Raw genomic sequence first — 26,400 nt, forward strand, 5'->3', positions numbered from 1 at the left:
CCTGGCCATTGACCGAGCAACCCAACGTTCCTACCAGCTCTCTCCACAGGAATGTGTTTTTATTATAATAAGGTCGCAGTTCAGTGCACTAGCTGCTGCTCTACTCGACCTTTGCCCACTGCAACCACAAAGACAAACATCCACCTGTATAGTCTTGAACAGATGTTTGTGTTGGGGCAAGTGCTATTAGCGAACATCTTGAGGCATTAGTGTAAGGCGGCGCCTTCCGAGTAAATGTAACTCATTGTTTTTTTTCGGTAAAGTCACGTATGTAGAAATAAAATAAAATTTTACTAAATAAAATAAAAATAAATCACGACGTTTCGAACGCAACACACGCGATCATCATCAGGTGGAAATGGGGCAAAACACACAGCAAGGGAACACACAAGGGGACACCAAGCACACAGCCCACACAGAGAACGGTAAACTGCACGGAGGCAAACCACAACAACAAGAAGATGGGAGACGTGAACTCAACAAACCTTAGAAACATAATGTGATGCAAAACCAGTCGGCCAACAACACAGTCAGACACTAACCTTGTTGACCACGTATTTCAAAAGACTGCTAAATTTCGTGTTCAACTTCTGGGTCATTGTAAATTATTATTATGACGGCCGGCACGTCCCACGAGTGGGTAGGCGGCCAACACCGCACCCACTGCTGATATGTGTACAGCGCGACAGGTACTCATTTAACGCCAAGTCGGCATACAGATGGCCAAGCACCGGTTTAGACAATCGTCACTGTTGTTGGCTGTGAGCGGGACTTGAACTGGGGTCGCTAGGTTCGTAGCGCAGTGTTCTAACTGCTACACTACTGCTCCCTGCTCAAACAGAGATACAGATGCCCCGTTTAGCCGTAACAGACTGTCACGGCAAGTGCCATTAGCGCGTACCCATGAACTCTGGGTGCTAGGTTCATAGGGCAGTGCGCTAACCACCACACTTTGGCTCCGACACACTCGCACAGATAGATTGTTTCCCCCTCTATTACGGTTACAGTTGTGAAGTATGCACATATTGCTCAATGCCCTGTCTCCTTCATGAGCTAAATTGTGCCCTTATGCAGTTGACCCCTGCGGGGTTCATGGCAGAGGTATCATTATTTGTCACACTGGCATTTCCAGCGGTGTGAGTGAAAACTCGTGACCTCCCTTCTTGCAAGACTGGTGTTCAAGTAAGCGTGGATTTAAAAAAACCCGTAGAGAGATGGTTGGGAGGCTCAAGGGGGCATACTGTTGCGCCAGATTTGTTGAGCGAGTACCCCCTGAGAATCTTGGGTGCGATTCCAGGTTTTGACCGCCAAACCTTGGTGAATCCGGGTTCTCAAGTGTGGAGAGTTTGTGGTCTCTGCCCGATCATCAATGACTCGCAGAGACCCATAGGCTCGCATAGAAACCCCTAAACTCATGTGGAGACCCATAGACTCACGTAGGCTGGTGTGATTAATATGGGTTCTCAATTGTAGCCCAATCACGAATAACGCTAATTCTAATTGTTATAGTAATGGCTGCACAAAAACGCTTTTACATTTAGTTGTTTTTCGTTTCTTTTTATAGCTAAACTCCAGCTTTGAGAATTTAAACATATCAGTATGATGGACATGCAACAAACACTCTTTGCAGGGCATGTAAAAAGCTGCGCCTAGCGTGGAAAAAGAGGCCTACCGAGTTGACTTGAGAAATAGTTCCGTGACATCAACTTCCCAGGGCCGTTGCTTGACACACGGCAGTATGCGCGCGTGTGCGTGTGTGCGCTGCTCCCTGCGAGGAGTCCTGGATGTAAATTCCCTTAATGACTACCGATACAGCGCAGATTGGAAACATAACCAGCGGACGAGAGAAAAAAAAAAACTCTGTCGCACACACACAAAACATTTTGAGACCCGTAAACGTGACTGTGCGAGGCCCCAGAGCTTGGCTATAAGCCGCCCTGACCTGCGCTGACCTACGGTAACCCGTGCTAACTAAAGCACTTTGTCTTGAGCCCCGCGCTCCCCATTCCGCTCCCACCCCTCCCCGTACGTGCCGTGACCCCGGAGCGTGGGGAGGCAGTGTGATTGATGGTGGGTGACACCGTGAGTTATGGGCCTTGCGCGGTTAATAACAACATCGTTGCAACAGGTGGTCGAATGCTTTGGCAACCCGTGGTCTGTGGTTTGGGGGGAGGTTTTTTCGTGTTTTTATATCAGAAATTTAATAACAATGCTTTATTGTAGCGCTCTCTTTTTTTAGATTCGACCATACTTCACCACTTTGGTCAGTGTGGGCTGGCGAAGGGCCCAGGGGAGGGGTCGCGTCGCAGCTGGTTTGAGATAATGCTCGCGCCACTGAGCATGACGTCGGGAGGGCTTCATCCAGCAGCGGATCAACGGGGTTGTGATTAAATATATTATGTTGGTCATAGCCTGGTCATAGCCATAAGCCTATGGCCAAGCCACTGGAAATGCGCCTGATCTCATCAGATTTTGGAAGCTGAGCAAATAGTGCTGGGATGGGCGACTGCCATGCACAAACAGGTTGCTGTGGGTGGCTGCGGGGAACTAAATTCTGGGCAGCAGAGGGCGGTGTAGAAAAATCCATTGTTGCACTGTATTTCTATGCTCCCACCAATTTTCTCCCAGCCTTCACCAACCCGTACTGACCGGCGTGAAGTATGTCCAAATAACCCCCGTGACCTCCGTGGCGTGGGGCGGCTGTAATCCAACAGTGGATTGTGGACATCACGGGAAGAGATGTTGGAGAACAACAGCAACGCGGTTTGTTACTCGGCTACAAAGTGAAATAATGTCCACGTTCAAACGAGCAATGCGGTGGAAATTCAGAGCCAGGAGTGGGAACTCCACGTTTCCATGGTGGGGGTCAGTCTCTACGTAGGATCGCCCCCCCCCCACCTCAGACATGACAAAGACAAAGAGCCCCCGTATAGTCCTAGCAGACTCTTTGGGACAAGTGCTGTTCGTGAGCACCTATGAAGGCTGGCACAGCACACGAGGGGGTTGGTGGCCAACACCACTCCCGGCCGCCTTTGTCTCTCCATTAATGATGTTTACACACTGTACTCATATGAGGCTGAGTCGACCTAGAGGAGGCCAAGGAACGGTTCAGACAATTGTCACAGGTGATGGCCGTGAGCGGGAATCAAACTCGGGTCATAGGGCTCGTAGCACAGCGTGCTAACCATTATCCCCACCACTCCCACACACACACACTCACACGCACATAGTCAACTCCTGCAAATGATTAGTCCACCGTTTGGCATCGCACCATTATATCTGCGCCTCTGTTTTCTTTTAATTAGGAACCACTCACTAAAACGGCAATTGGGTATTTGTGTTTAATTCAAGGGTTAGGGCTTTCGCTGTGCTTTTTTTTGTTTAACGGTCGCTAGCTTGTGCCGCCCGTGCCCAATTACGCCCTCAAGTCCACGCGAGGTCTCTCCTCGCCGGCGTCCATCGCCGCCGCCCCCGCAAAGTCACGATGCCCAGGCCCTGCTCGCTCGCCCGCTCGCTCGCTCGCTCGGATGGCCCTCCGGAATTTTACGTCTCAATGTTTCGTTCCTAATTGTCGAGTGCCCGGCCTCGTGACCTCCCCGAGTGCCAGGAACCTTTTCACCCCTCCGTGGTTTATTCCGAAGTGCCGCCTCTTTCGGCGAGGGTTTGGATTAACTCGGCTCTTATTCCGCTGTGACCCCCCCCGGTTGATCGCGGAGGTCGGTTCACAATGGCCGAGTCGGACCACTGAGCTGAAACCTCTGGAGATGTTTGTGGCCAGCTGCCGCGGTGTCGTGGTTGCCACGCTGGACTTGCAACCCAGAAGCCACCGGTCGCGTGCAGTGGGATGAAGTTGTGGGTGGCTCCCACTTCTTGCGAGATGTTTGGCCAGCGTGGTAGAGTTGGACAAATGCACAAATGTGGTAGAGTAGAACAAATCCGCGCCTCCGATTAGCACGGTTGGCTACGTACGGTGCAAAATAAATTCAACATACAGTAAAACCTTGGATTGCGAGCATAATTCGTTCCGGAAACGTGTTTGTAATCCAATGCACTCGTATATCAAAGCACTCGTATATCAAAGCACTCGTATATCAGTTGTGATCACGTGACGCTCGGCAGACAAAGCGTATACACGCACTACTCGTATTGCAAGACCTCGCTCGTTTATCAAATTAATATTTATTAAAAATTTTGCTCGTCTTGCAATACACTCGCAGACCAAGTTACTCGCAATCCAAGGTTTTACTGTACATACAAATACACTTTCGGTGGAGTGTTGAATTCCCAGAGAGACCAAACACCCCACTCCCTCGCTTTATGCGGTTGTAGATGCGATCCACAAAAAGGTATCACACAAAACGAAACCGCACGAGACAGCTGCCTGCCGTGTAGCGCACAAAGTACACATGCAGTGTTGTGTTTCTGTATGTATCTCTAAGTGTATGTATCTCTGTGTGTATCTCTGTCTTTGTATCACTGTGCGTGAGATGGCTGCCTACCGAGTAGCGCACACAGCACACATGCAGTGTTGTGTTTCTGTATGTATCTCTAAGTGTATGTATCTCTGTGTGTATCTCTGTCTTTGTATCACTGTGCGTGAGATGGCTGCCTACCGAGTAGCGCACACAGCACACATGCAGTGTTGTGTTTCTGTATGTATCTCTAAGTGTATGTATCTCTGTGTGTATCTCTGTCTTTGTATCACTGTGCGTGAGATGGCTGCCTACCGAGTAGCGCACACAGTACACATGCAGTGTTGTGTTTCTGTATGTATCTCTAAGTGTATGTATCTCTGTGTGTATCTCTGTCTTTGTATCACTGTGCGTGAGATGGCTGCCTACCGAGTAGCGCACACAGCACACATGCAGTGTTGTGTTTCTGTATGTATCTCTAAGTGTATGTATCTCTGTGTGTATCTCTGTCTTTGTATCACTGTGCGTGAGATGGCTGCCTACCGAGTAGCGCACACAGCACACATGCAGTGTTGTGTTTCTGTATGTATCTCTAAGTGTATGTATCTCTGTGTGTATCTCTGTCTTTGTATCACTGTGCGTGAGACGGTTGCCTCCCTAGTGGAGCGCACACAGTGTCAAGTCAATGTTGTCTCATTGACCTGACACCGTGCATAGCCACGCGCTGGTGAAATTAAAGCCGCATCGGTAAAGCGGATTTTGGCTAGAAGTCGGTTAGACGCACATTCACAGCGCAAAATCGCACAAAGCGAACCCGCACAGAGCGAGGGGAAACCGCAGATTCTCCGCTCTCGTCTCTTTGTGCGATGGAACATGTTGCCGCCGTTGGGATGCGCGGAATTCCCCCGTTGTCTTTTCGCCTCTCCGTGTGTAGCTACGTCCCAAATTCATTCTCTCGATTCCGTCTCCGGCAGAGTTCGCAACCGGGTACCCGATACCCGTACCCTACCCGATACTCGGCTACCCGTACCCGGCCGGGTACGGGTACCCGTTTGTGACCCTGGTGCGGCCGGGTACGGGTAGGCCGTGAGTCACTGGTGAGTAACCGTTTGTCACTCATTTCCCAACGTCTTGTCTCTTCTCACAATTCAAGTTCCTAGAATCAACCCACCTGCGCCTGCAACATGGCTTCATCCCAGAGGTCGCAATCAGGTACCCGATACCCGTACCCTACCCGTACCCGGCCGTACCCGTACCCTACCCGTACCCGGCCGGGTACGGGTAGGGTACGGGTACGGTCGGGTACGGGTACCCGTTTGCGACCCTGGTGCGGCCGGGTACGGGTAAGGAATCAAAACCCGTTTGCGACCTCTGGTCTCCGGCTTTCGTCCCGTCTTGTTTTGTGCGCGCAACACACGCCGCTGGGCTGCCAGACTGTTATTGGTGAGGGCGCTCCGTCATCACAGTGGGGCCCCGTTCAAGCACGACGTTGTGGAATGTCGAGGGTAATAAAATAAGTAGATGAGCTCGCATCACTCTCTCCCCCCCCCCCCCCCAATGTCAACGTTAAATTATCGGTGAGCGTGAGCTCAGTGGGAGGTTGCTCATTCTCCTCTGCTGCGTCCATTGTCTGGAACCCGCCTTCCCCCGCCATCAGTGCTGTCATCTCCCTGCCCCTGTTCAAGTCCAGACTCAAGACCTCCCTCTGCCTATGACCGACTGCCCCTCTGTCTTTATAGACTAACCATGCCCACCGTGTCGGTACAGCATCTAGAGACAGATCGGTGAGTGATCAACTTGCTAAGCTGTGATCTTCAAATGAGTTAACTTTAAAACCGCACCGTCTGATTAGCAAGGTTGGCTTCGGTACTGCGAAAAAAGTTTGGCATAGATGCTGTTGCATTCAGATGCTCAGTAAATCCAAATTGTGTTGTTTAGTCTCACACACACACAGACCAGCGTAGACTGAGTCGTGATTAACCCGAGTTGTTTAGTGGAGCGAGTTTATGGTGTCAGCCTGTTCACCAATGGCTTGCTTAGAAACCCAAAGACTCCGACAGAGACCCGTAGACTCGCATAGAGACTTGACGGTTTAACAGTCTCGACTCAATCTTATTCACACCCGCCTCCTGCCTTACTTGCCTTAGTCCACCCTCGGAGGTGCACGTGAAGCTAGCAGCGGTGAGATGTATTTATTTAAATCGATACGCGACCCACGTATTGCCTACGAGACCTCGGGTCATTGAGATTAAATCTCAAGCGTTTTTGTCGGCAGCCCAATTTCCAGTTGATTGCAATATGTGCCCTTACATGTAATGTTTTTTTTTGTGTTTAGAGTTAACCCATTAACTATTAAACCGGCCTTTCACACGATCTTATCGTCACGCACACGCGCGCACGCACACGGTCAAAGATATCCTGTGTCGCCCGGAGGGACTCCTGCGGTGGCGAGCGATCGTTAGTGAGCACCCATTAAGGCTGGCGCCGCATCAGCAGCACCACTCTTGGCCACCTTTGTCTCTCCAGTGCTCATGTTTACACGCCGCACCAGGTACTCATTCAGGGTCCTCACCGGTCCTGTTCAAATCCCTTCCAGGGATCAACTCAGCCCATGATTATCTTCCTTTCATGCTCGATAAGATGAGCGTCGCTTTGCGGGAAGTCAACAATGGTTGTCCGATGCAGGGACAAGTTCCTGCCATGAGAATGTAGAATGTCTACGACTGGCTCACGGGATGCCTACACAGACGAATGCTGCCCAGCTTGCCTTTGACATGGAGGCACTTTGACACTTCGAGCTGAACATATCATACCACCGCTGCAGCAAACTCGTGCAAGAGGTCGCGACAGCAAAAATTACATTGACGCCACCAGAGCTCTCTCCATCGCTTCCTTCTCTCTGCCAGGTTCCACAGATTTTTTCGCAGTCAAAAACCACCTGACCTCCAGGGTTCGCCCTCTCACGGTGCCATCACCACAAGCGGCCGGCTTCACGTCTTTGAAACCCCCCACCCCCCGCCCACTTCCTACGCATTTCACAAGTAGTACTAATCCCATATCTGCATTTCCCATAAATATGCTAAATTCCTCTTGATATGCAAATTATTTTGTCAAGGCGCTCTTCCCCTTCCAACCCAGCTTAAATATACGCTCCAAGCGTGGTGGTGTTTCATTCAGATGCTGTCTCCCCGACAGACCTGGTCTTCACCTGAGGACGGCTACTTGCGTTGTGGCCGAAACGTCGTTTTATGATGTTTTATTTTTATTATTTTATTATTTCTCTGCTACGTGACTTTACCGAAAGAACCAAGAAGATTCACGTCTTCCCTTTGGTCGCCGACCCCTGGTTGCCACTCCCACTGCCCATCTCCGTGACCTGCCCTCGTCCCCCACTACACACGTCACCTGCCCCACCGATCACAACATCCTCTTGCCGAATCCATCCGCAACACTCTCCTACCACGTTCTGTTCTCGACCAACCGAGTTGCTTACTCTGCCCTGTTCCATCCAGCGCACGTCCCCTGCCCCCACCGATCACAACCCCCTGTTGCCGAATCCATCCGTGAAACTTTCCTACCGTGTCTTATTCCCAACCACCGAGTTGCTTACTCTGCCCTGTTCCATCCCATGCACGTGGACCCCACCCATCACAACCTCCTCTTGCCGATAACGTCAACGTTGTTTGGTGCGGTGACCTCTTGACCGCACCTCCGACGAAGATGGTTGGCTACGTACGGTGCGAAAGACGTTCAACATACGTGCATACATCCTGCACACTTTGTCCCAGCCATTGTAACCTCTTTTCCCCGGTTACATCGGTAGCACTAATTCCACCACGTTATATTCAGAACCTCCAGGTTGCTTACCCTATCCTGCCACGGAGTTCCTAGTGCTCTGCGAATGCTCCTCTATTCAATAGCCAGAAGCTTATTTATGGTTCCTGTGCTAAGGTCCTGCCTATGGGACGCATGCAGACAATGTAATTGTATTTAGAATGCAGGCGCTCGATCGATTGTTCCATTGTTCCAGTAAATGAGCACCTGGTGGAGTGTGTGAACATTGTCACTGGGGAGACAAAGGCGGCCAGGCGTGGTGCTGGCCACCCACCCCCTTGTGCACCGTGCCGGCCTTCATTGGTGCTCGCTAACGGCACTTGCCCCAACAGTCTGTTGAGGCTACACGGCAGAGGTCGCAAACGGGTTTTAATTCCTTACCCGTACCCGTACCCGGCCGGGTATCACTATATGGGGCCCATAGTTTGAGATGCATCGCCATAATCACACCCCTGTGACTCGTGTCTTTAATGTATCTCTCCGCACATCCTCTGTGAATGGGAAGTTAAAGACGGGAGTCACTGTGCGCCCTCAGTTTTTTTTTGTCGCCGTTAATGACCTCGGTGTATCGGGCAGGGTACGGGTATCGGGTACCCGATTGCGACCTCAGGGATGAAGCCATGTTGCAGGCGCGGGTGGGTTGATTCTATGAACTTGAATTGTGAGAAGAGACAAGACGTTGGGAAATGAGTGACAAACGGTTGCTCACTAGTGACTCACGGCCCACCCGTACCCGTACCCGGCCGCACCAGGGTCGCAAACGGGTACCCGTACCCGTACCCGGCCGGGTACGGGTAGCCGGGTATCGGGTAGGGTATCGGGTACCCGGTTGCGACCTCTGCTATACGGGGGCTGTTTGTCCTCGTTACATTGCAGTACCGACACATTCGGAGGTGGCTTTGGGAGGCCTTCATCTAACAGTGCCAATGATCATGCCTGGCGACGATAACGATGACCCATAAAATCACGTCGTGACTTCTTTCCGCAGGAAGGGTACGGTGTCGTGGTTCTGAACACCAACGACAACCGCATTGACGGAGAGAGACTGGAGCGGGAGAGAAAGCGCATGGAGGCTGCCAAGAAGGTGTGGGTTGTGTGACCTGGAGCCAACGGGCGATGATCGCGAACCTGGAACCCTCACGGAGTCTCACCCGCACCCCGCTCCCCTCGCTCGCTACGGCAGAGAGACACCCCTGAGTTTGACTTCATTATCATTACCGCAACTTACAACAAAATGAACACCTATGGGTTACCTGCCCATGGATAGTGATGATGATGATGACTTACAGCCACCACCATTACTACCAATCCCACTACTACCGCATCCACCATCACCATCACTACGGCCGGCTACCAAGACAAAGTTCCCCCGCATAGCCTGAATAGAGTAATGGAGCAAGTTCTGTTAGTGAGCATCTTTGAAGGCCAGCACAGCACATAAGGAGGTTGCGTGTCCAGCAACCACGCCCGGCCGCTCTTGTCTCCCCAGTGACAATGTTTACACATCGCACCAAGTACTCATTTGAGGCTGAGTCGATCTCGGGGAGGCCCTGGAATAGGTTAAGATCTTCGCCACGTTTATTGGTCACGAGTGCGAATTGAACTCGGGTCGCTGGGTTCGTATTGCAGCGCGCTAACCACTGCACTACATCGCCCCACTACAACAATCTCACCCACACATACCACCACCATATAAAACCATCATCAGCACAACCACCACCACCACTGTCAACTACCACCATTACCATTGTAGTGACGGACTTGTTCTAAACGAAGGCTTTATTATTCACTGATGGCCTCAAAATGCACAAAAATCCTGAACACCTCTTTTTGTAATTTCCCAAATTATCTTGAATCTACCGCCCCCTTCAAATTAAACAGGGGGATCGTAGCGGGCAAATGTGTAGCACACGATGAAACGTGTCGCTACAAATCGCCGAGCAGATCCAGTCAAAGCGGGGTCTGTCTCTGCCGCAAGCAACCCAGCGCGCAACTGCTCTCAACTGTTTCGATTTAAAGCTTTCGTGACTGCAGGGATTCATCTTCTTGGTTCTTTCGGTAAAGTCACGTAGAATGGAAATAATAAAATGATAAAAATTAAACATAATAAAATAATTCTCACGACGTTTCGGCCACAACGCAAGCAGCCGTCCTCAGGTGTCTTCTCGACAGACCTGTTCTCCACCTGAGGATGGCTGCTTGCATTGTGGCCGAAACGTCGTGAGAATTATTTTATAATGTTTTATTTTTAGTTTTTTATTATTTCCATTCTACGTGACTTTACCGAAAGAACCAAGAAGATGCTCGCAACTGGTTGCAGAGATGTCCACATATAAGTGATTCAGTTGCATGCAACTGAGTTTCGCAACTGATCACTCGGGTGTGAAATGACACAATCTCCCTGATTCCCCGCACTGATCCTGTCGTTCTGTCTTGCACGATGCCAGGATCCGCAGGCCGAATCCACAGAGAGCGAGGACGTTGTGAGCGACTTGGAGAACCCGGAGAAGGAGGAGCATGAGAGCGATGTGGAATCGGGGACTGGGAGACAGACATCGCGTCGGAGATATCTCTACGTCAGGGTGAGCCGCTCAAGTTTTAAGTTTCATTTATTAGGTATAGCCCTGTGAGCCATTCGGCTCTTGAATCGGGTGCAACCGCAACAAACAAAAAAAACATGAACAAGAAAACATGTTAAAGGGAATATGTGACTAAGTGCAAACAGAAAATCCAAGAAAAGACAGCAAAATATTGCAGAAAAAGCACCGTACACCAACACTGTGTGCAAAAAATCCCAGTGGGATGCAAGTCAAACAACAACAACCACAAGACAACTTAGATTAAGGCCATCAGTCTAACTCTGTACTACAACAAACAAACATGGCCAAACCGAAAAACTTTTCAAAAATCACCAAAATAAAGCCATAAAAGCAATCAAACAGTGATCATAGGAACTGTGACCGAATTTTCACAATAGGCGCAAAGACATTTGTGCTGGCCGGATCGCAAACTGATCGCGTCATCATCATCACGATTGTTATTTTCATCATCACGATCAGTGGCACTGTTATCTTTGTCATCGTCGTGGTGATCATGGGGTGCTGCCAAGGCGAGATGTTAACTACCTTGCTAAGGGGCCGTCCATAAATGACGTCACGCACCTGGGGGGGGGGGGGGGTCAGACATTTGTGACGATGTGTGACGAGGGGGGGGGGGTTTGAGAAATGTGACGTCACATCAAAATGCGCAACTTTAAATAAATACAGACAACACGTTCTACTTAATTAAATAGACGTTTTAATAAATGTTTTCTCCTACAACATCTGAGTGCAGCGCCACATTAAATACGCACTACAATGACAATAGTTTAAAGCGATTTGAAGCATGTTTTATTTTTTTGGGGAGGGGGGGGGGGCAGAACTTTGTGACGTCATATTTGAGGTGGGGGGGGGTCTGACTTTTTGTGACGCCGTGTGACGAAGGGGGGGGGGGGTAAAACATTGTCCAAAATTGCGTGACGTCATTTATGGACGGGCCCTAAGTATGCAGGAGGTTATGGTTTCGATTCCGACCCTGATGCCCTGTATGTTTAAAATTTGCCTGGAATTTTCTCCAGGTCCTCCGGTTTTTCTCTCCAGATTTAGAAAGGTGTGTTTAGATCATTTGGCTGCTATAAATGTACACGTGATCAGCCACTTTGTAGAGCTGTCATTTGTGCCCAGGTCACTTTTGAAAAGGAGCTATATTGCTCAGTGGGCCTTACTTGGTCAAATAAAAATAAAATGTTTTATTAGTTTATAGATTATCATTGTCACTGTGGTTACGATCATAAAAAATGTTTGTTATATTCAATAACTTATTCCCTCTCTCATCATCATCATCACCAGCACCATTGTGATTTGTATAAAAGCATTATCAACATCATCATCATCACTGTACAGTCTGATTTGTATTGGTAATCACGTGTGTTCCTATGAACGTAACAAATTCAAATGTTATTAAAGCAAACATTTCCAGTCCTCACTCTCGTCGCGGCAGGCAGATGCCAAAAGGGGTTAATCGTTTTCGTGAAAGCTGCCGCGGAAGATATTAAGAGTCGATATAATCAAACGATCTCGAAACAAAATGCGGCAGTATTTACCGTGAATGCATCTCATTCGCGGGAGTCTCGTTTATTTGATCTATGTCACCACCCCACCCCCTCTTTCACGAGAGTGACAGCTTTCGTGATTTCATGTGGCGTCCGTATATCCGGGCTCGGCCAGAGAGGGAGAACTCTGTGTGCATCGCGATTTAGGAAAATTCATCGCCACAAAGCGCAATAGAAGAAGAAGAATAATAATAATGGTGATCATCATTTTGTGTGTCACAAAAAATAACAAATATACAATAGAAAGAATCTACATCCATTTTATTTACCAGGTAAAGCCCACTGAGCCATGTCGCTCTTTTGCAAAAGCGACCTGGACACAAATGATAGCTCAACGAAGTGGCTTGTCAAGTGGACATTTATAGCAGCCAAATAATACTGGTAGGAACCACCTGGTTCCACCAGCCCACAGGGGATTATTGTGTCCATCCGTCCGTCGTGCATCCAAAAATGGGAGGGGTCGGGCTGGGTGAGGAGGGGCTGGGTGGGGAGGGGAGGGTGGGGAGGGGCTGGGTGGGGAGGGTGAGTCTGGGTGGGGGGTGGGGCTGGGTGGGGAGGGGCTGGTCACCCCATGGTGCCCTTATAAAACTCAACATTTAACCTACTCACGCCGGCTTGTGCCCCCCCTCACAGTCGGGTATATTTGCGGAATACACCACGCCGCTGTTGACCCTGGCCATTGACCGAGCAACCCAACGTTCCTACCAGCTCCCTCCGCAGGAATGTGTTCTGAATGTATGTTGATTCTAAATGTGGAGGGGAAAAACCGGAGGACCCGGATAAAAATCCACGCGACCATGGGGACAGCATGCAATATCCAAATATACAGGCATTGTTAGGGTCAGGATCGAACCCACGACCTCCTGCATACAAAGCGAGGGAGATAACATCTCGTCACCACTGATGGATCAAGGCCTTCCCACGGTGTGTTAGCCATGGCGGTTATTTGGACATACTTCACCACGCTGGTCAGTGCAGGTTGGTGAGGATGGGCCAGGTATCGTATCAGTATCATGCGTCACTGGCGTTAGCCACGGAAGGGGATCTAACTCGGGTAACCGAGTTCGTTAAGTTAAAAGCTTTCGTTTGTAGTGTGCTCATTATGGCGGCACCATGCCAAACTTGCAAAACGTGGTTTTAACTTTAAGCTTTACTTCAATAGAATCCACAATATTGGATTGCTTGGCACGCGACGAACACTCTTTGCAGGGCACATAGAGAGGTTTGTCCCGAGCGTGGATTAAAGATGCCAATTTAAAGCCATCTGCCGAGGTCATTCAATGACACAGGGTGATGCACTGCTCACTTGCGAGGCTTGTGAGTGGAAGTTTCTTGGTCCCTTGACATGACTGACGCCCGTTGGACAGCTCAAATGCATTTGGGAGAAGCGTACAAAACAGTTTAGCGAAATCGAAATATTTGTGACCACACGCGGGAAGCTGTTTTGGATTTCTCCTCTCAAAAATGTAAGTGTCTCTCTCTGCTCAAACGGGGTATTGGGAAATGGTCATCCTTGCTGGCAACCCGTGGTGGAAATTGTACATTCCTATGGTGGTGACCATGTGCAGATAATAATAACAACAATATCTGGTACATTTCGAGAGCTCTATTGAGTTTCCGCAACATTTCTCTTTGCGGGAGCAATGGTGAAGTGGTTAGCGCAGTGGACAATGAACTTGGCAACCTGGGTGTAATTCTCGACCATGGCGCTGACATCAGTGAAGAATATCTGAACGGGGCCCGGGGCCTTCCCTAGGTCGACTCACTCTCTTATATTAGTACCTGGTGCGGTGTGTAAACATCAGCAGCGGGGAGACAAAGGCGGCCGGGCGGGCACAATGTTTGGCCACAACACCGCCGCGTGTGTCGTGCCGGCCTCAGTAGGTGCTCGCCAACAGCCGCTGGTTCCAACGGTCTGCTGAAGGCGACGCCGGGAGAATCTTCGTCTCTGTACGTGCTCCTGCGCGCATGATTTGGATTCAACGCCCTCCTCGGCGCGGCGACGCGTTAGGGAAGAAATTCACGTTGCGTCTGATTAATGTGTCTCGTTGCCGCGAATTAACCTGCCATTCGTGGCAATTTGCATATGCAAATCTGATTTCAATTTGTCGTTTTTTTTGCTACCAGCGTGCTGGAAATGTAATTATCTGGGCGGCGGGCGGTTATTTATGAATTAAATAATTAAACATGCTCGCTACCGTAATTACGCTAATATAGGCTGGGTGGAATACCAAGCGGGGTTTGCATTTTGGTCATAGGTCTGTTTTTGCGGTCACCTGGTTGGCCCTGCCAGCCACCAAATTACATGGAATATATAATCAGTTTTTTCGGTAAAGTCACGTAGGTAAAATTCTTTTAATTAAAATTAATAAAAATCAAATAATACTAAATCACGACGTTTCGGAGGCAACACAAGTCTCCGTCATCAGGTGGGACCGTCACTGCCAGATTTGCTGTATCAAGAGCAAATACAGCAAATCTGGCTGTGACGGTCCCACCTGATGATGGAGACTTGTGTTGCCTCCGAAACGTCGTGATTTATTATTATTTTATTTTTTATGAAGTTAAATTTCATTTTTTTACCTACGTGACTTTACCGAAAAAAACTAAGAGTATGAATCCTTGCAGTCACGAAAGCTTCAAATCTGGAATAAATACATGGAATATGCCCGGTACCATCAGCTCTTTGAAGCTAAGCAGGTTTGAGCTTGGATGGTACTCGGATGAGCGACCATGCAGTTGTCGTACAGGCCTTGGAGTAGGCAATGCTGCGAACTCCATCATTCTATTGTACTTCGATGCTTCACCGCTCGGCGATCAGCCAGACATGGAGTTTGGTGAAATCACCCCCGCAACACGCATTGCGTAGGGACGACATCGTTCAGTGGGAGACTGACAAAGAGGCTGTTCACGTGAATATCTCTACAGAATCGTTCTGTCATAGCATTGCAATCATTATGATCACTGTTATCACTGTCATCATCACCACCATTATATTCATCACCACACACATCTTATTCGTCAATATTTTTACTATTTATCAACACTGTCATCATCCCTCTCTGATCTGTAAGATTAACCCCCCAGTCTTTATTTCTTTAATTATTTTGTTGGTATACAACTGTAATGATAAATTATTACGGTTTAATACTTGCAATAGGAATGTGGAATTTCCACCACTGGCTCAGGGCTGCCGGAGGAGATGAAATTCCAGCCCTCCTCCGAGCAGGGAGATGCATTTGACTCTGATGTTGGTGTTGAGGTGTATCCACCAGCACTTTCCCCAACAGTCTGTCAAGGCTACGCGGGGGATCTTTGTCTTTGTCAACCAGGTGCGGCGTTCAATGGGAATGGAGGTTTTTTTGTTGACGCGATTTGTTCCTGTTGTCTCCCCCTCCCAGGACAACGAAAACCCGGAGGACCACGTGGAGTACGTGTGGGAGAACTTCGTGAACAAGTCCGTAGCAAAAAACGTCTTCATCGTGGCTCACAGCTACGGTGGCGTGGCCGTGGTGAACCTGGTGAGGTTATGATAATTGTTTTTTTACCCTACTATCTGGCATAGACCACAATACCTGTAGTCATAATGCAAACAAAAAACATAACTCTGATAATGTATGCACTGTCCTTGAAGTTGATTGGTCCACACTGCCAGATAGAAGGGTTAAAAACCAATTATCATATTTTTTACTGGCAAATGAGGTTCCAATGGTCTCGTGAGGTTCATTCGATGCTCCCGTCTTCTGCTCGCGTTCGGGCGCTTGATCAACTTTCACGAAAGCTTCTCTTTTCCTGTTAGTGCTTTGCTTCAATGCGTGAGCTCCGTCCGTCCATTCATCAATCCGTACGTAACCAGGGGGGTGGGGTGGGGGGCACGATGACCCCCCGTGAAGATGGTCCGACCTGAATCAAACTTTGGTGGTAGTTTTGTTCATTGCAAGGCCCGCGAGCCATTGGCGGCCCCTGGTGGCCTTTAGTGCATCCCCCTGACGTGCAGCCCCCCGACACAATACACCACGCGTGCAGGCGGTGTTGGTGGCTCTCACACTGACGACGTCTTATCGGCGAAAGTTAGTGAAGAACGCTGATCTCGACGGTGGCTTGCTGCTACCGATGATCATTCAAAGTCTGGAGAGATTGTGTCGCTGTTAGCGAGCCGCCCGACTGGGCAGCGGCCACTTGGATCGAAGCGTCATTGTGCAAAACGGGAGCAAAAAAGAACTGCAGTGCAGAGTTTTTGCAAACGCATTGTGTGCCCTGACAGCTCCCCACCACAGGCTTCCACGCGCCGATAATGAAATACTTAGGAGGGCAAAGACGCATGTTTGGAAAGCGTTACATAATCCATGCGCACGCATGATTTAGACCCCCTTGTTTTTCACGTTTACATCATTATTGGCCTCGTGAACAAATGCACCCGGAATGCGCCAGGTCTCGGAAGCTAAGCGGAGATAAAACATTGCTAGTGTCCGGATGGGCCAGCGCCGTGCATAACAGGTTGCTATAGGTTGTGGGGCTCCGTTGTGGACAGCAGTGCATGGAAATCCATTGTTGTACTGTATTGCTAGGCTCCCTTCACCAATCTGCACTGATGTTTGAAGAACAACCACGACCCACAAAGCTCTCATCCAGCAGTGGATCGAAATGTAGAAATTCTAAGGCGGAGGTGAATGAAAACGACTTTGTCCGCGATCAAACATTGGTGGACCTAAAAAATACTGGCTCCTGCCAGCGGAACGTGGAATTACTGATTCTGACCGAGTGTCTCAGGATCACTAGCAGCGGTGAGCATTGCCGCGTTGCTCGTTTGAGCGTGGAGACACTTTGAGTCTGGCTGCGATTGATGGACGGGGTAGTCGCAACTCTGACACATCGCTGCAGAGGGCTGCATTAATGCCATGTGTGTGCGCACGCGTGTATTTGCACATACAGTGCACACTGTGTGTGTGTTTGTGGGGGTGTGTGGGTATTTATTTGTGTGTGTGCATCGACCCGACTTCGATTGCAACTCGCGGCCAACACTGGTGACAATTATCAGAACCAGTCCTGGGCCTCCCCTAGGTCGACTGAGCCTCAAATAAGTACCTGGTGCGGTGTGTAAACATCCCCACTGGGGAGACAAAGGCGGCCGGGCGTGGTGTTGGTCACCCACCCCCTTGTGTGCCGTGCCGGACTTTATAGATGCTCGCTAACAGCACTTACCCCAACAGTCTGTTACAGGCTACACGGGGGTTCTTTGTCTTTTGTATGTGTGCATTTACGTACTGTGTGAGTGTCTTTGTTGTGTTTGAATAGGTGTGTGTGTGGCGGTAAAGGGTATATAGGGTATCTTTGTATTTGTGGAGCGGTAGTGAAGTGGTCCTAAAGGGGAGCGGTAGTGTGGTGGTTAGCGCGTTGCGCTATAAACCCAGTGATCCGAGTCGGGATCCGAGTCGGGTTCTGAGTCACAACCACCAACACCGCTGACAATTATCTGAACTGGTCCTGGGTCTCCTCCAGGTCGACTCAGCCACAATTGAGTACCTGGTGCGATGTGTCAACATCGCCACTAGGGAGACAAAGGCGGACAGGCGTGGTGCTGACCACCCACCCCCTCGTGTGCCGTGCCGGCCTTCATAGGTGCTACACGCTAACAGCACTTGCCCCAAAAGTCTTTTAAGGTTGGAAGGGGGATTTTTGTTCCTGTGGGAACGTGCATCTTTATATATAGGTCTGTGCATGTGTTGGAAGTGGTGACGGTAGTTTGCACAACGCAATACGAACTCCGTGACCTTAGTTCGATTTACCGACCATGGCTAACATAGTGGCGAGCGATAACCGAACCGGTCCTGGACCTCCCCTAGCTCAACTCAGCCTTAAGTGAGTACCTGCTGCAGTGTGTAACCATCAGCCCCAGGGCACGGTGCTCACCTACATGGACCCGTCTTGCTCCCTGCCGGACCCTAACATGCGCTCGCTAAACAGCACGGGCCCCCAAGCGGGGACACTTTTGTGTTTGTGCAATGGGGGTGGAGGGGGGGGCGGCACCTGCGTGTGCGTGCAGAGCCGCGTGTGGCTTCTTCGCCGCTCGTCAACGCAAAAACGCTTCGCTTCCCCCCCAACCACTCGGCTCACTCAGCCATCCCCTATCCACCGCCCGCACGCACGCCCGTGCGTGTGGCCACGTTCCCAAGACCACCCGACCAGCGCCACTCCCTCCTGCGTCATTGCGTGCACCTGTGCTCGCTCCTCCGCACGTTCACGCGGCAGTGGTAGACTCACAACATCGTCCCTCCTGGGTGTGTAAAGTGAGTAACGGCTGGGTCATTGAGTGCACCTGCGCTACTCCGCACGTGCGCGCGGCGGTGGTAGACTCACAACATCGTCCCTCCTGGGTGGGTAAAGTGAGTAACGGCTGGGTCATTGCGTGCACCTGCGCTCCTCCGCACGTGCAGGCGGCGGTGGTAGACTCACAACATCGTCCCTCCTGGGTGGATAAAGTGAGTAACGGCGGGAAGGGGAGGGGGGTGGTGATGGGGGCGGGAGTGTAATGATTAATGTCGATTAATTTTCGCCATTCGGGGCCCACGATCCGAGTCAGGAGTTCACTCATTATTTTGGTTCGTCTGCACGTGTTGGGGGGAGCAGCAGCGGCACGATGCTTAGCGCGCAAAGGTTTACAAACCCGGCCGACCTGGGAGCGTTGTCCTGCCACGGCTAACGTCTCTGGCGAGTGATACCAGAACCGGTACTGGGCAGACAAAGGTGGGTTGGGGCTCACCACACCTCCTACTGGTGCACCGTGCCAGCCTTCATTAGTTGCCCACTAACGCCACTTGCGCCAAGAATCTATGCAGGCTATCCAGGTGATCTCGTGGAACACATAACACAACACCTGGAGCCGCCCCTTGAGTAGTGGGGAGCGGTGGCGCAGTGGTGAGTGAACTGACGACCCCAGCGACCCGAGCTGAGTTCCCAGTCACAGATTGTTAGGAAGCCACTGGAGCTGCGGCAGAGGTCGCAAACGGGTTTTGATTCCTTACCCGTACCCGTACCCGGCCACACCAGGGTCGCAAATGGGTACCCGTACCCGTAACCCGGCCGGGTACGGGTAGCCGGGTATCGGGTAGGGTACGGGTATCGGGTACCCGGTTGCGACCTCTGAGCTGTGGACTTTTACATCTCGATCGAAAACTAATTTCCTTAGAACTGCTTGTTGTTGTGCGTAGTTTGTTGTCCTTCCCCGCACCTCCAGTTAGCAGCGTTGGCTACATACGGCGCGAAAGAAGTTCAACATACATTAATTCTAGAATTGAAGCTTTCATGACTGCAAGGATTCATACTCTTAGGTTTTTTTCGGGAAAGTCACGTAGGTAAAAATAAAAAATGAAAATAATAATAGAAATAAAATTATAAATCGCGACGTTTCGGAGGCAACACAAGTCTCCGTCATCAGGTGGGACCGTCACAGCTAAATTGACTGTATCCAAGAGCTTGTCTCTTGGATTTTTTCTCACTTGATACAGTAAATCTGGCTGTGATGGTCCCACCTGATGACCGGAGACTTGTGTTGCCTCCGAAACGTCGTGCTTTATTATTTTATTTCTATTATTATTTTTATTTTTTATTTTTACCTACGTGACTTTACCGAAAAAAACCTAAGAGTATTCAACATACGTACAGATAACAACCAGTGGCAAGTGGAGTCTAAGCCTGTCCTGGGTCTCCCCCAGCAGTAAATGAGCTCGTGGTGGCATGTGTAAACATCATCGCTTTTGGAGACAAGGGCACCAGACGTGATGCTGGCCACACCAAACGTTTTCGTGCCGTGCTGGCCTTGAATAGGCGCTTGCTAACGACACTCTCCAAGCTCAGCAGGAGATCTTTAGTGATATATTTTTACCCTTTCAACTGGTACAAAAACTGACACCTTTATACAAGGCATCATGTTTGCAATAACCACAACACAAGCAGTCAAATGCTAACAAAAAGAAACAACTCTGATAATGATATGCATTGTCCTTGAAGTTGATTGGTCCACACCCGAGACAGCTTTTCTTAGAGCCTAGTCTTCATTGGTGTTGGACCAGATTGTTTGCATTTGATTGCTTGTATTGTGGTTATTGCAAACATGATGCCTTGTATAAAGGTGTCAGTTTTTGTACCAGTTGAAAGGGTAAAAACCTATCACTATATTTTGCCACTGGTAAAGGAGGTCTCATTGTTGGGCCTTTTGGCGTCATCTGGTCCAACACCATGTGAGACTAGGCTCTAAGGAAAGCTGTCTCGGGTGTGGACCAATCAACTTCAAGGACAGTGCATACATTATCAGAGTTATGGTTTTTTTTTGTTTGCATTATGACTGCTGGTATTGTGATATATGCAAACATGACTCCTCGTAAAAAAAGGTGTCAGTTTTGTTTCCAGATAAAAGGGTAAAAAAACAATTATCAGGTCTCATAGTGTCAGGAGATCTTTGTCCCGTTATCGTGATGAGTGAGCACGCTGCCCATACCGGTCTATTAGACTGCCAAGGTTCGATCGCTGCTCACGGTGCAACAGCATCACAAGTGGCCAGTGGCTATCTGAAAACTACTGGATTTCTGTAAAAAAAAAACGAGCTTAATATCTCATCGGATTCCTCCAGTGTGAATAAAAATCCGATTCTGATCCTAGTTTTGCCCATCCTCCAGGTTACTTCTCTATACTCTGTTGAGCACAGGGATGGCCACGTGACACTCATCCAATACATTTACGAACTTTAACTCTCACCTGCCGGGGCGAGGCCACCAAAACTCCCGACCACCGGCTTAATCGTGGGTGGCCGGAGCCAGAATTCGAACGCAGGCTCCCAGCCGTGCAGCCATCACCATCTCTTGCCACAACCATTATGACCCCCACCCCCCAACCACTGCCACCCCCCTCTCACTTGCGTGCACTTGCACACTTGCTTGGGCACATGGGGGGGCAGTGGGGGACAAAGAGGGTTGCTGTGACGTACGGCTCGCTGGGTTAGTGACAGCCACGGCATTTTGTGCGATCGTAAGCAAGCGCCCTGAGCTGACAAGCGCGGGGAGAATTGATCGGCGAGCGCGAGCCAAATGTCAAATAAATATATGGGGTTGTGTGTGTGCGTGTGTGTGCGCGTGCGTGCATTGGGTTTGTGTGTGATGTATGTGTGTGTGATGCGTTTGTGTGCCTATGCGTATGTGATGTGTGTGGAATGTGTATGTGCGTGCGTGGTGTATGTGTGTCTCCGCACGTGTGTGTGATGTATGTGTGCGGTGTGTGAACACTGTACACGCGCGCGTACAAGTTCTTGCGTGCGCATGTGTGTGCGTGCACGATGTGTATATGTGCGTGTGTGTGTGCGCGTGTGTGTGCGTGCACGATGTGTATGTGTGCGTGTGTGTGTGCGCGTGTGTGTGTGCGTGCACGATGTGTATGTGTGCGCGTGCGTGTGCGCGTGTGTGTGCGTGCACGATGTGTATGTGTGCGTGTGTGTGTGTGCGTGTGTGTGCGTGCACGATGTGTATGTGTGCACGTGTGTGTGCGCGTGTGTGTGCGTGCACGATGTGTATGTGTGCGCGTGTGTGTGCGCGTGTGTGTGCGTGCACGATGTGTATGTGTGCACGTGTGTGTGCGCGTGTGTGTGCGTGCACGATGTGTATGTGTGCGCGTGTGTGTGCGTGCACGATGTGTATTTGTGCGCGTGTGTGTGCGCGTGTGTGTGCGTGCACGATGTGTATGTGTGCGCGTGTGTGTGCGCGTGTGTGCGTGCACGATGTGTATGTGTGCGCGTGTGTGTGCGCGTGTGTGCGTGCACGATGTGTATGTGTGCGCGTGTGTGTGCGCGTGCACGATGTGTATGTGTGCGCGTGTGTGTGCGCGTGTGTGTGCGTGCACGATGTGTATGTGTGCGCGTGTGTGTGCGCGTGTGTGTGCGTGCACGATGTGTATGTGTGCGTGTGCCCAAAATGGTGTGGGGCGCAGTGGTTATTATGCTGAGCTACAAATCCGGTGACCCGAATTTGATTCCCACTCAAAGCCAACATCGAATACGATTATCTGCAACGGTTTTGGGCTTCCCCTGAAGTCGGCTTAGCCTTAAATGAGTACCTGGTGTGGTGTGCAAGCATCGCCACTGGGGAGACAAAGGCGGCCGAGCTTGATGCTGGCCACCCAGCCCTTCGTGTACCGTGCCGGCCTTCATCGGCGCTCGCTAACAGCACTTGCCCCCATGAGTCTGTGACAGGCTCTATGGAGGGGATCTTTGTGTACGTGAAACGTGCATCCTGGTCAAACATGCAGTGCTCTCACATCACATGACATCAGGAACTTCCCTACTTGCTTACCCTATCCTGCCATGAAATTCCGAACAATAACATATGCACGGCGGTCAAAACAAACAAACAACAAAAAAACCCCACCACGCTCTCAAAGCATTGCTGGCATCGCAGACGTGAATGTCGGATTCACGCTCGGCCTCACTGCGGTCGTTAGGAATTGGCTGCCAAGTGCCGTGCGGGGTGTGGGAATTGAGTGCTGCTGGTGCTTGGGATATGTGTGTGTGATGGGGGGTGGGGGGGAGATGTGTGTGTGTGATGGGGGGTGGGGGGGAGATGTGTGTGTGTGTGTGTCTGATGGGGAGCGGCAGCGTAGCGGTTAGCGCGCTGCGCTACGAACCTGGCCAGCCGGGTTCGATTCCCGTTTATGACTAACATCAGTCGACTCGGCCTCAAATGAGTACCTGGTGCGGTGTGTAAACATCGCCACTCGGGAGGCAAAGGCGGCTGGGCGTGGTGCTGGTCACCCACTCCCTCGTGTGCTGTTCCGGCCTTCATAAGCGCTCGCTAACAGCACTTGCCTCAACAGTCTTTGAAGGCTAGAGGTTGATCTTTGTCTTTGGACAATAGGGGCTTGCTTTTAGCAATGGGCTACTGAGGTCTGCCTAAGACCAAATCACCGGAATGCACCCATGATGTGTACACATCAGCATGAGGAATGACGTAAAGGCTGAGTCGACCTAGAGGATGCCCAGAATGGTTTCAGATTTCACTTGCCACTTCGCGTGTGTGGCCGAGGATCAAGCTTGCCATGGCCGAGGTTCGAACCCTCATCTTATCTGATACACACCCGCCATCTCACGCCAGTCAGAACCCTCATCTCACGCGGTGTAGATCCCTCGCCTCTTGCAGCGCAGTGCCCTCATCTCATTTGAGACGCTCTAGTGAGGCTTGCGTCGTGCTGGCCGATTAGCTTCTCCATTGCACGTGGCGGAATTGCTGAACGCGACGTGAATGGGCTCCAGTTGCTAGCGGTCGTTTGTGAAGGCGCCATCTCTGGTGTCCGTCTCTCCGTTTCACCTGGGGGGGGGGGGGGGGGGCGGGGGGCAGCGTCGGTAGCTTAGTGTGCGTGTCTGTCGTCAAGCTGACGCACACAGACTCGCGTACACACGCCGGGCCCAAGCGTCACACGTGCTAGCTCTGCAAGCGAGCACCTATGCAGGCCCGGCACGGCACACGAAGGAGTGGGTGGCCAGCACCACGCCCGACTGCCTTTGTCTCCCCAGTGGCGATGTTTAAACACCCCACTGGATACTCATTTGAGGCTGAGTTGACATAGGGGAGGCCCATGACCGGTTCAGATACCCCCAAGCATGTGCACACTTACAAAGATGAAAGATCCCTTAATTTGGTCGAATGGACTGTCGCAATCGTTCGCGCTGTGTGCTGTTTGCTGGCCAGGGACGTCATCATTGGCGAGTATCTAAACCGGCCCCGTTTACTGCCCACCTTGGCTGACCCATTACTGGCCAGCGTGGTAAAGTATTTGGTGAAGTATTCAGAGTTTTTGGCTGCTATTGCATTTCCACATGATAATAAACCACTTCATTGGGCTATCAGTTGTGGCCAGGTCGCTTCTGAAAAGGAGCTATATAGCACAGTGGGCCATACCTGGTGAAATAATAAAAATGTTTTTAATAGTTTTAGTATGATCCAATAACAGCCGTGACCGACACGGCTTAGAGCGGCAGTCATCCAGCAGCGGATCAACAAAGGGTCTGTGTACATGGACTGCTTGGGCGAGAGATGTTTGCGAGCACCTATTGATGCCGGCGCACACACACAGGGATGGTGTGTCCGGAAAAAAAAAACGCACTCGTAAACACGCGCCGGCATGGCCACGCGAACGTGATGCACACGCGTTCCACGCGCACGTATGTTGGTTCGCCAAGATCCGGCGATGCGTCGCGCAAAACATACAGGCCGAAAAAAAAAGAATTTTTCTCAAACGGGGAAAAAAAAGAAAATGTCTCGCTGAGCGGAAGAGCATTGCTGCGGCGAGCCCTGATTAATTACCGCTCGTTACAAAAACACGCTCGGACTTTCTTCACCCGTGCTAAACTAATGAGTTTGGACGGCAAGGCTGTCTAAACAGCGTCTTGATTTACAATGCATGGCTTCTGCTGATGGTCCATTATAGAATGGCATTATAAAGATCCCCCGTATAGCCTTAACAGACTGTAGGGGCAAGTGCTGTTAGCCAGCATCTATGAAGGCCGGAACGGTACACGAGGGGGTGGGTGGCCAGCACCACGCCCCACCGCCTTTGTCTCCCTAGTGGCAATGTTTACACACCGCACCAGGTACTCATTTAAGGCTGAGTCGACCTAGGGGAGGGCCAGGACCGGTTTAGATAATCGTCACTGGTGTTGGCCGTGAGCGGGAATCGAACTCGTGTCTCCGGTTTCATAGCGCAGCGCGCTAACCGCTGCACCACCGCTCCCCACAGACAACGTGTATACACACACACAGACAACGTGACCCCACATATACAAGCAAAGATCCCCATTGTTATCTCGCTCATGGGGTGAGTCTCATGCTGGTTGTGAGCACCGGTTGGTTCGTCCATCCGCAAGTCTCTGCGTGTGTGCGTCACGTCGTGCGTAGGAGGTCCTACCAACTGTCCACCCGTCCATCTCTGTCGTTTTGTAGGTCAGTCAGACTCGGTGCCTTGCACGATAGAGATATACGTGAAATGTGTTTTCTATTCGGTGTTTGAACATCTTAATGACTGTTTTATTGCCAGAAAGGGTAAAACCTATTCTTAGTTTTCATCCACGCCGTGCATGTTTACACAAAGCAACTAACATCTCGATTTAAAACTTTCGTGACTGCAGGGATTCATCTTCTTGGTTCTTTCGGTAAAGTCACGTAGAAGGGAAATAATACAATAATAAAAATAAAACATAATAAAATAATTCTCACGACGTTTCGGCCACAACGCAAGCAGCCGACAGACCTGTTCTTCACCTGAGGACGGCTGCTTGCGTTGTGGCCGAAACGTCGTGAGAATTATTTTATTCTGGTTTATTTTTATTATTTTATTATTTCTCTTCTACATGACTTTACCGAAAGAACCAAGAAGACAACTAACATCTCTGTATGAATCTCCATACAAACGTGAGGCCCCATTAAGGGAACGGCTTAGCAGGTTAGCAATTCATTACTGCACATGGCTGTGTGTACATATGTATGTTGAACTTCTTTCGCACCGTACGTAGCCAACCATGCTAATCGGAGGCTGGGCATCATGGGGCCTTTCGTAAGTTGCATGCAACTCCTCAGGTGGAATGTTTCCTTCATTATCACTTCAAATCAGCTCAAGTTATTTAGGGAAAATCCGTTCACGTGTTGTCAGCAAAATGGCCTCTGGTGTTTTATATCAGCGCGGAAAATAAAAAAAATTTATCCGATTTATATCGCATTGCATTGGCATGATAGAGATGTATGTGAAATGTGTTTTTGTTGGTTATTTCTCGATTTAAAGCTTTCGTGACTGCAGGAATTCATCTTCTTGGTTCTTTCGGTAAAGTCGTCACGTAGAAGGGAAATAATAAAATAATAAAAATAAAACATAATAACATAATACAATTCTCACGACGTTTCGGCCACAACGCAAGCAGCCGTCCTCAGGTGAAGAACAGGTCTATCGGAAAGACAGCGTCTGAATGAATGGTTA

At 50.1% G+C, this 26,400-nt stretch overlaps 1 protein-coding gene across 3 annotated transcripts in view; it reads left to right on the forward strand.

Annotated features, from left to right (window-relative positions):
• Window positions 1-26,400, forward strand: part of LOC144734928 (cotranscriptional regulator ARB2A homolog) — a 56,001-nt gene that overhangs the window by 22,550 nt on the left and 7,051 nt on the right. For all 3 annotated transcript variants that reach the window (XM_078617388.1, XM_078617389.1, XM_078617386.1), the window contains 3 exons: window positions 9,235-9,330; window positions 10,694-10,828; window positions 15,798-15,917. In XM_078617388.1, the coding sequence (XP_078473514.1) occupies window positions 9,235-9,330; window positions 10,694-10,828; window positions 15,798-15,917 (351 nt within the window). The remainder of the gene's footprint in view (window positions 1-9,234; window positions 9,331-10,693; window positions 10,829-15,797; window positions 15,918-26,400) is intronic.

The sequence above is a fragment of the Lampetra planeri genome, chromosome 53, assembly GCF_965212315.1.
Source record: "Lampetra planeri chromosome 53, kcLamPlan1.2.h2, whole genome shotgun sequence".
In the NCBI taxonomy this organism is placed as follows: Eukaryota; Metazoa; Chordata; class Hyperoartia; order Petromyzontiformes; family Petromyzontidae; genus Lampetra; species Lampetra planeri.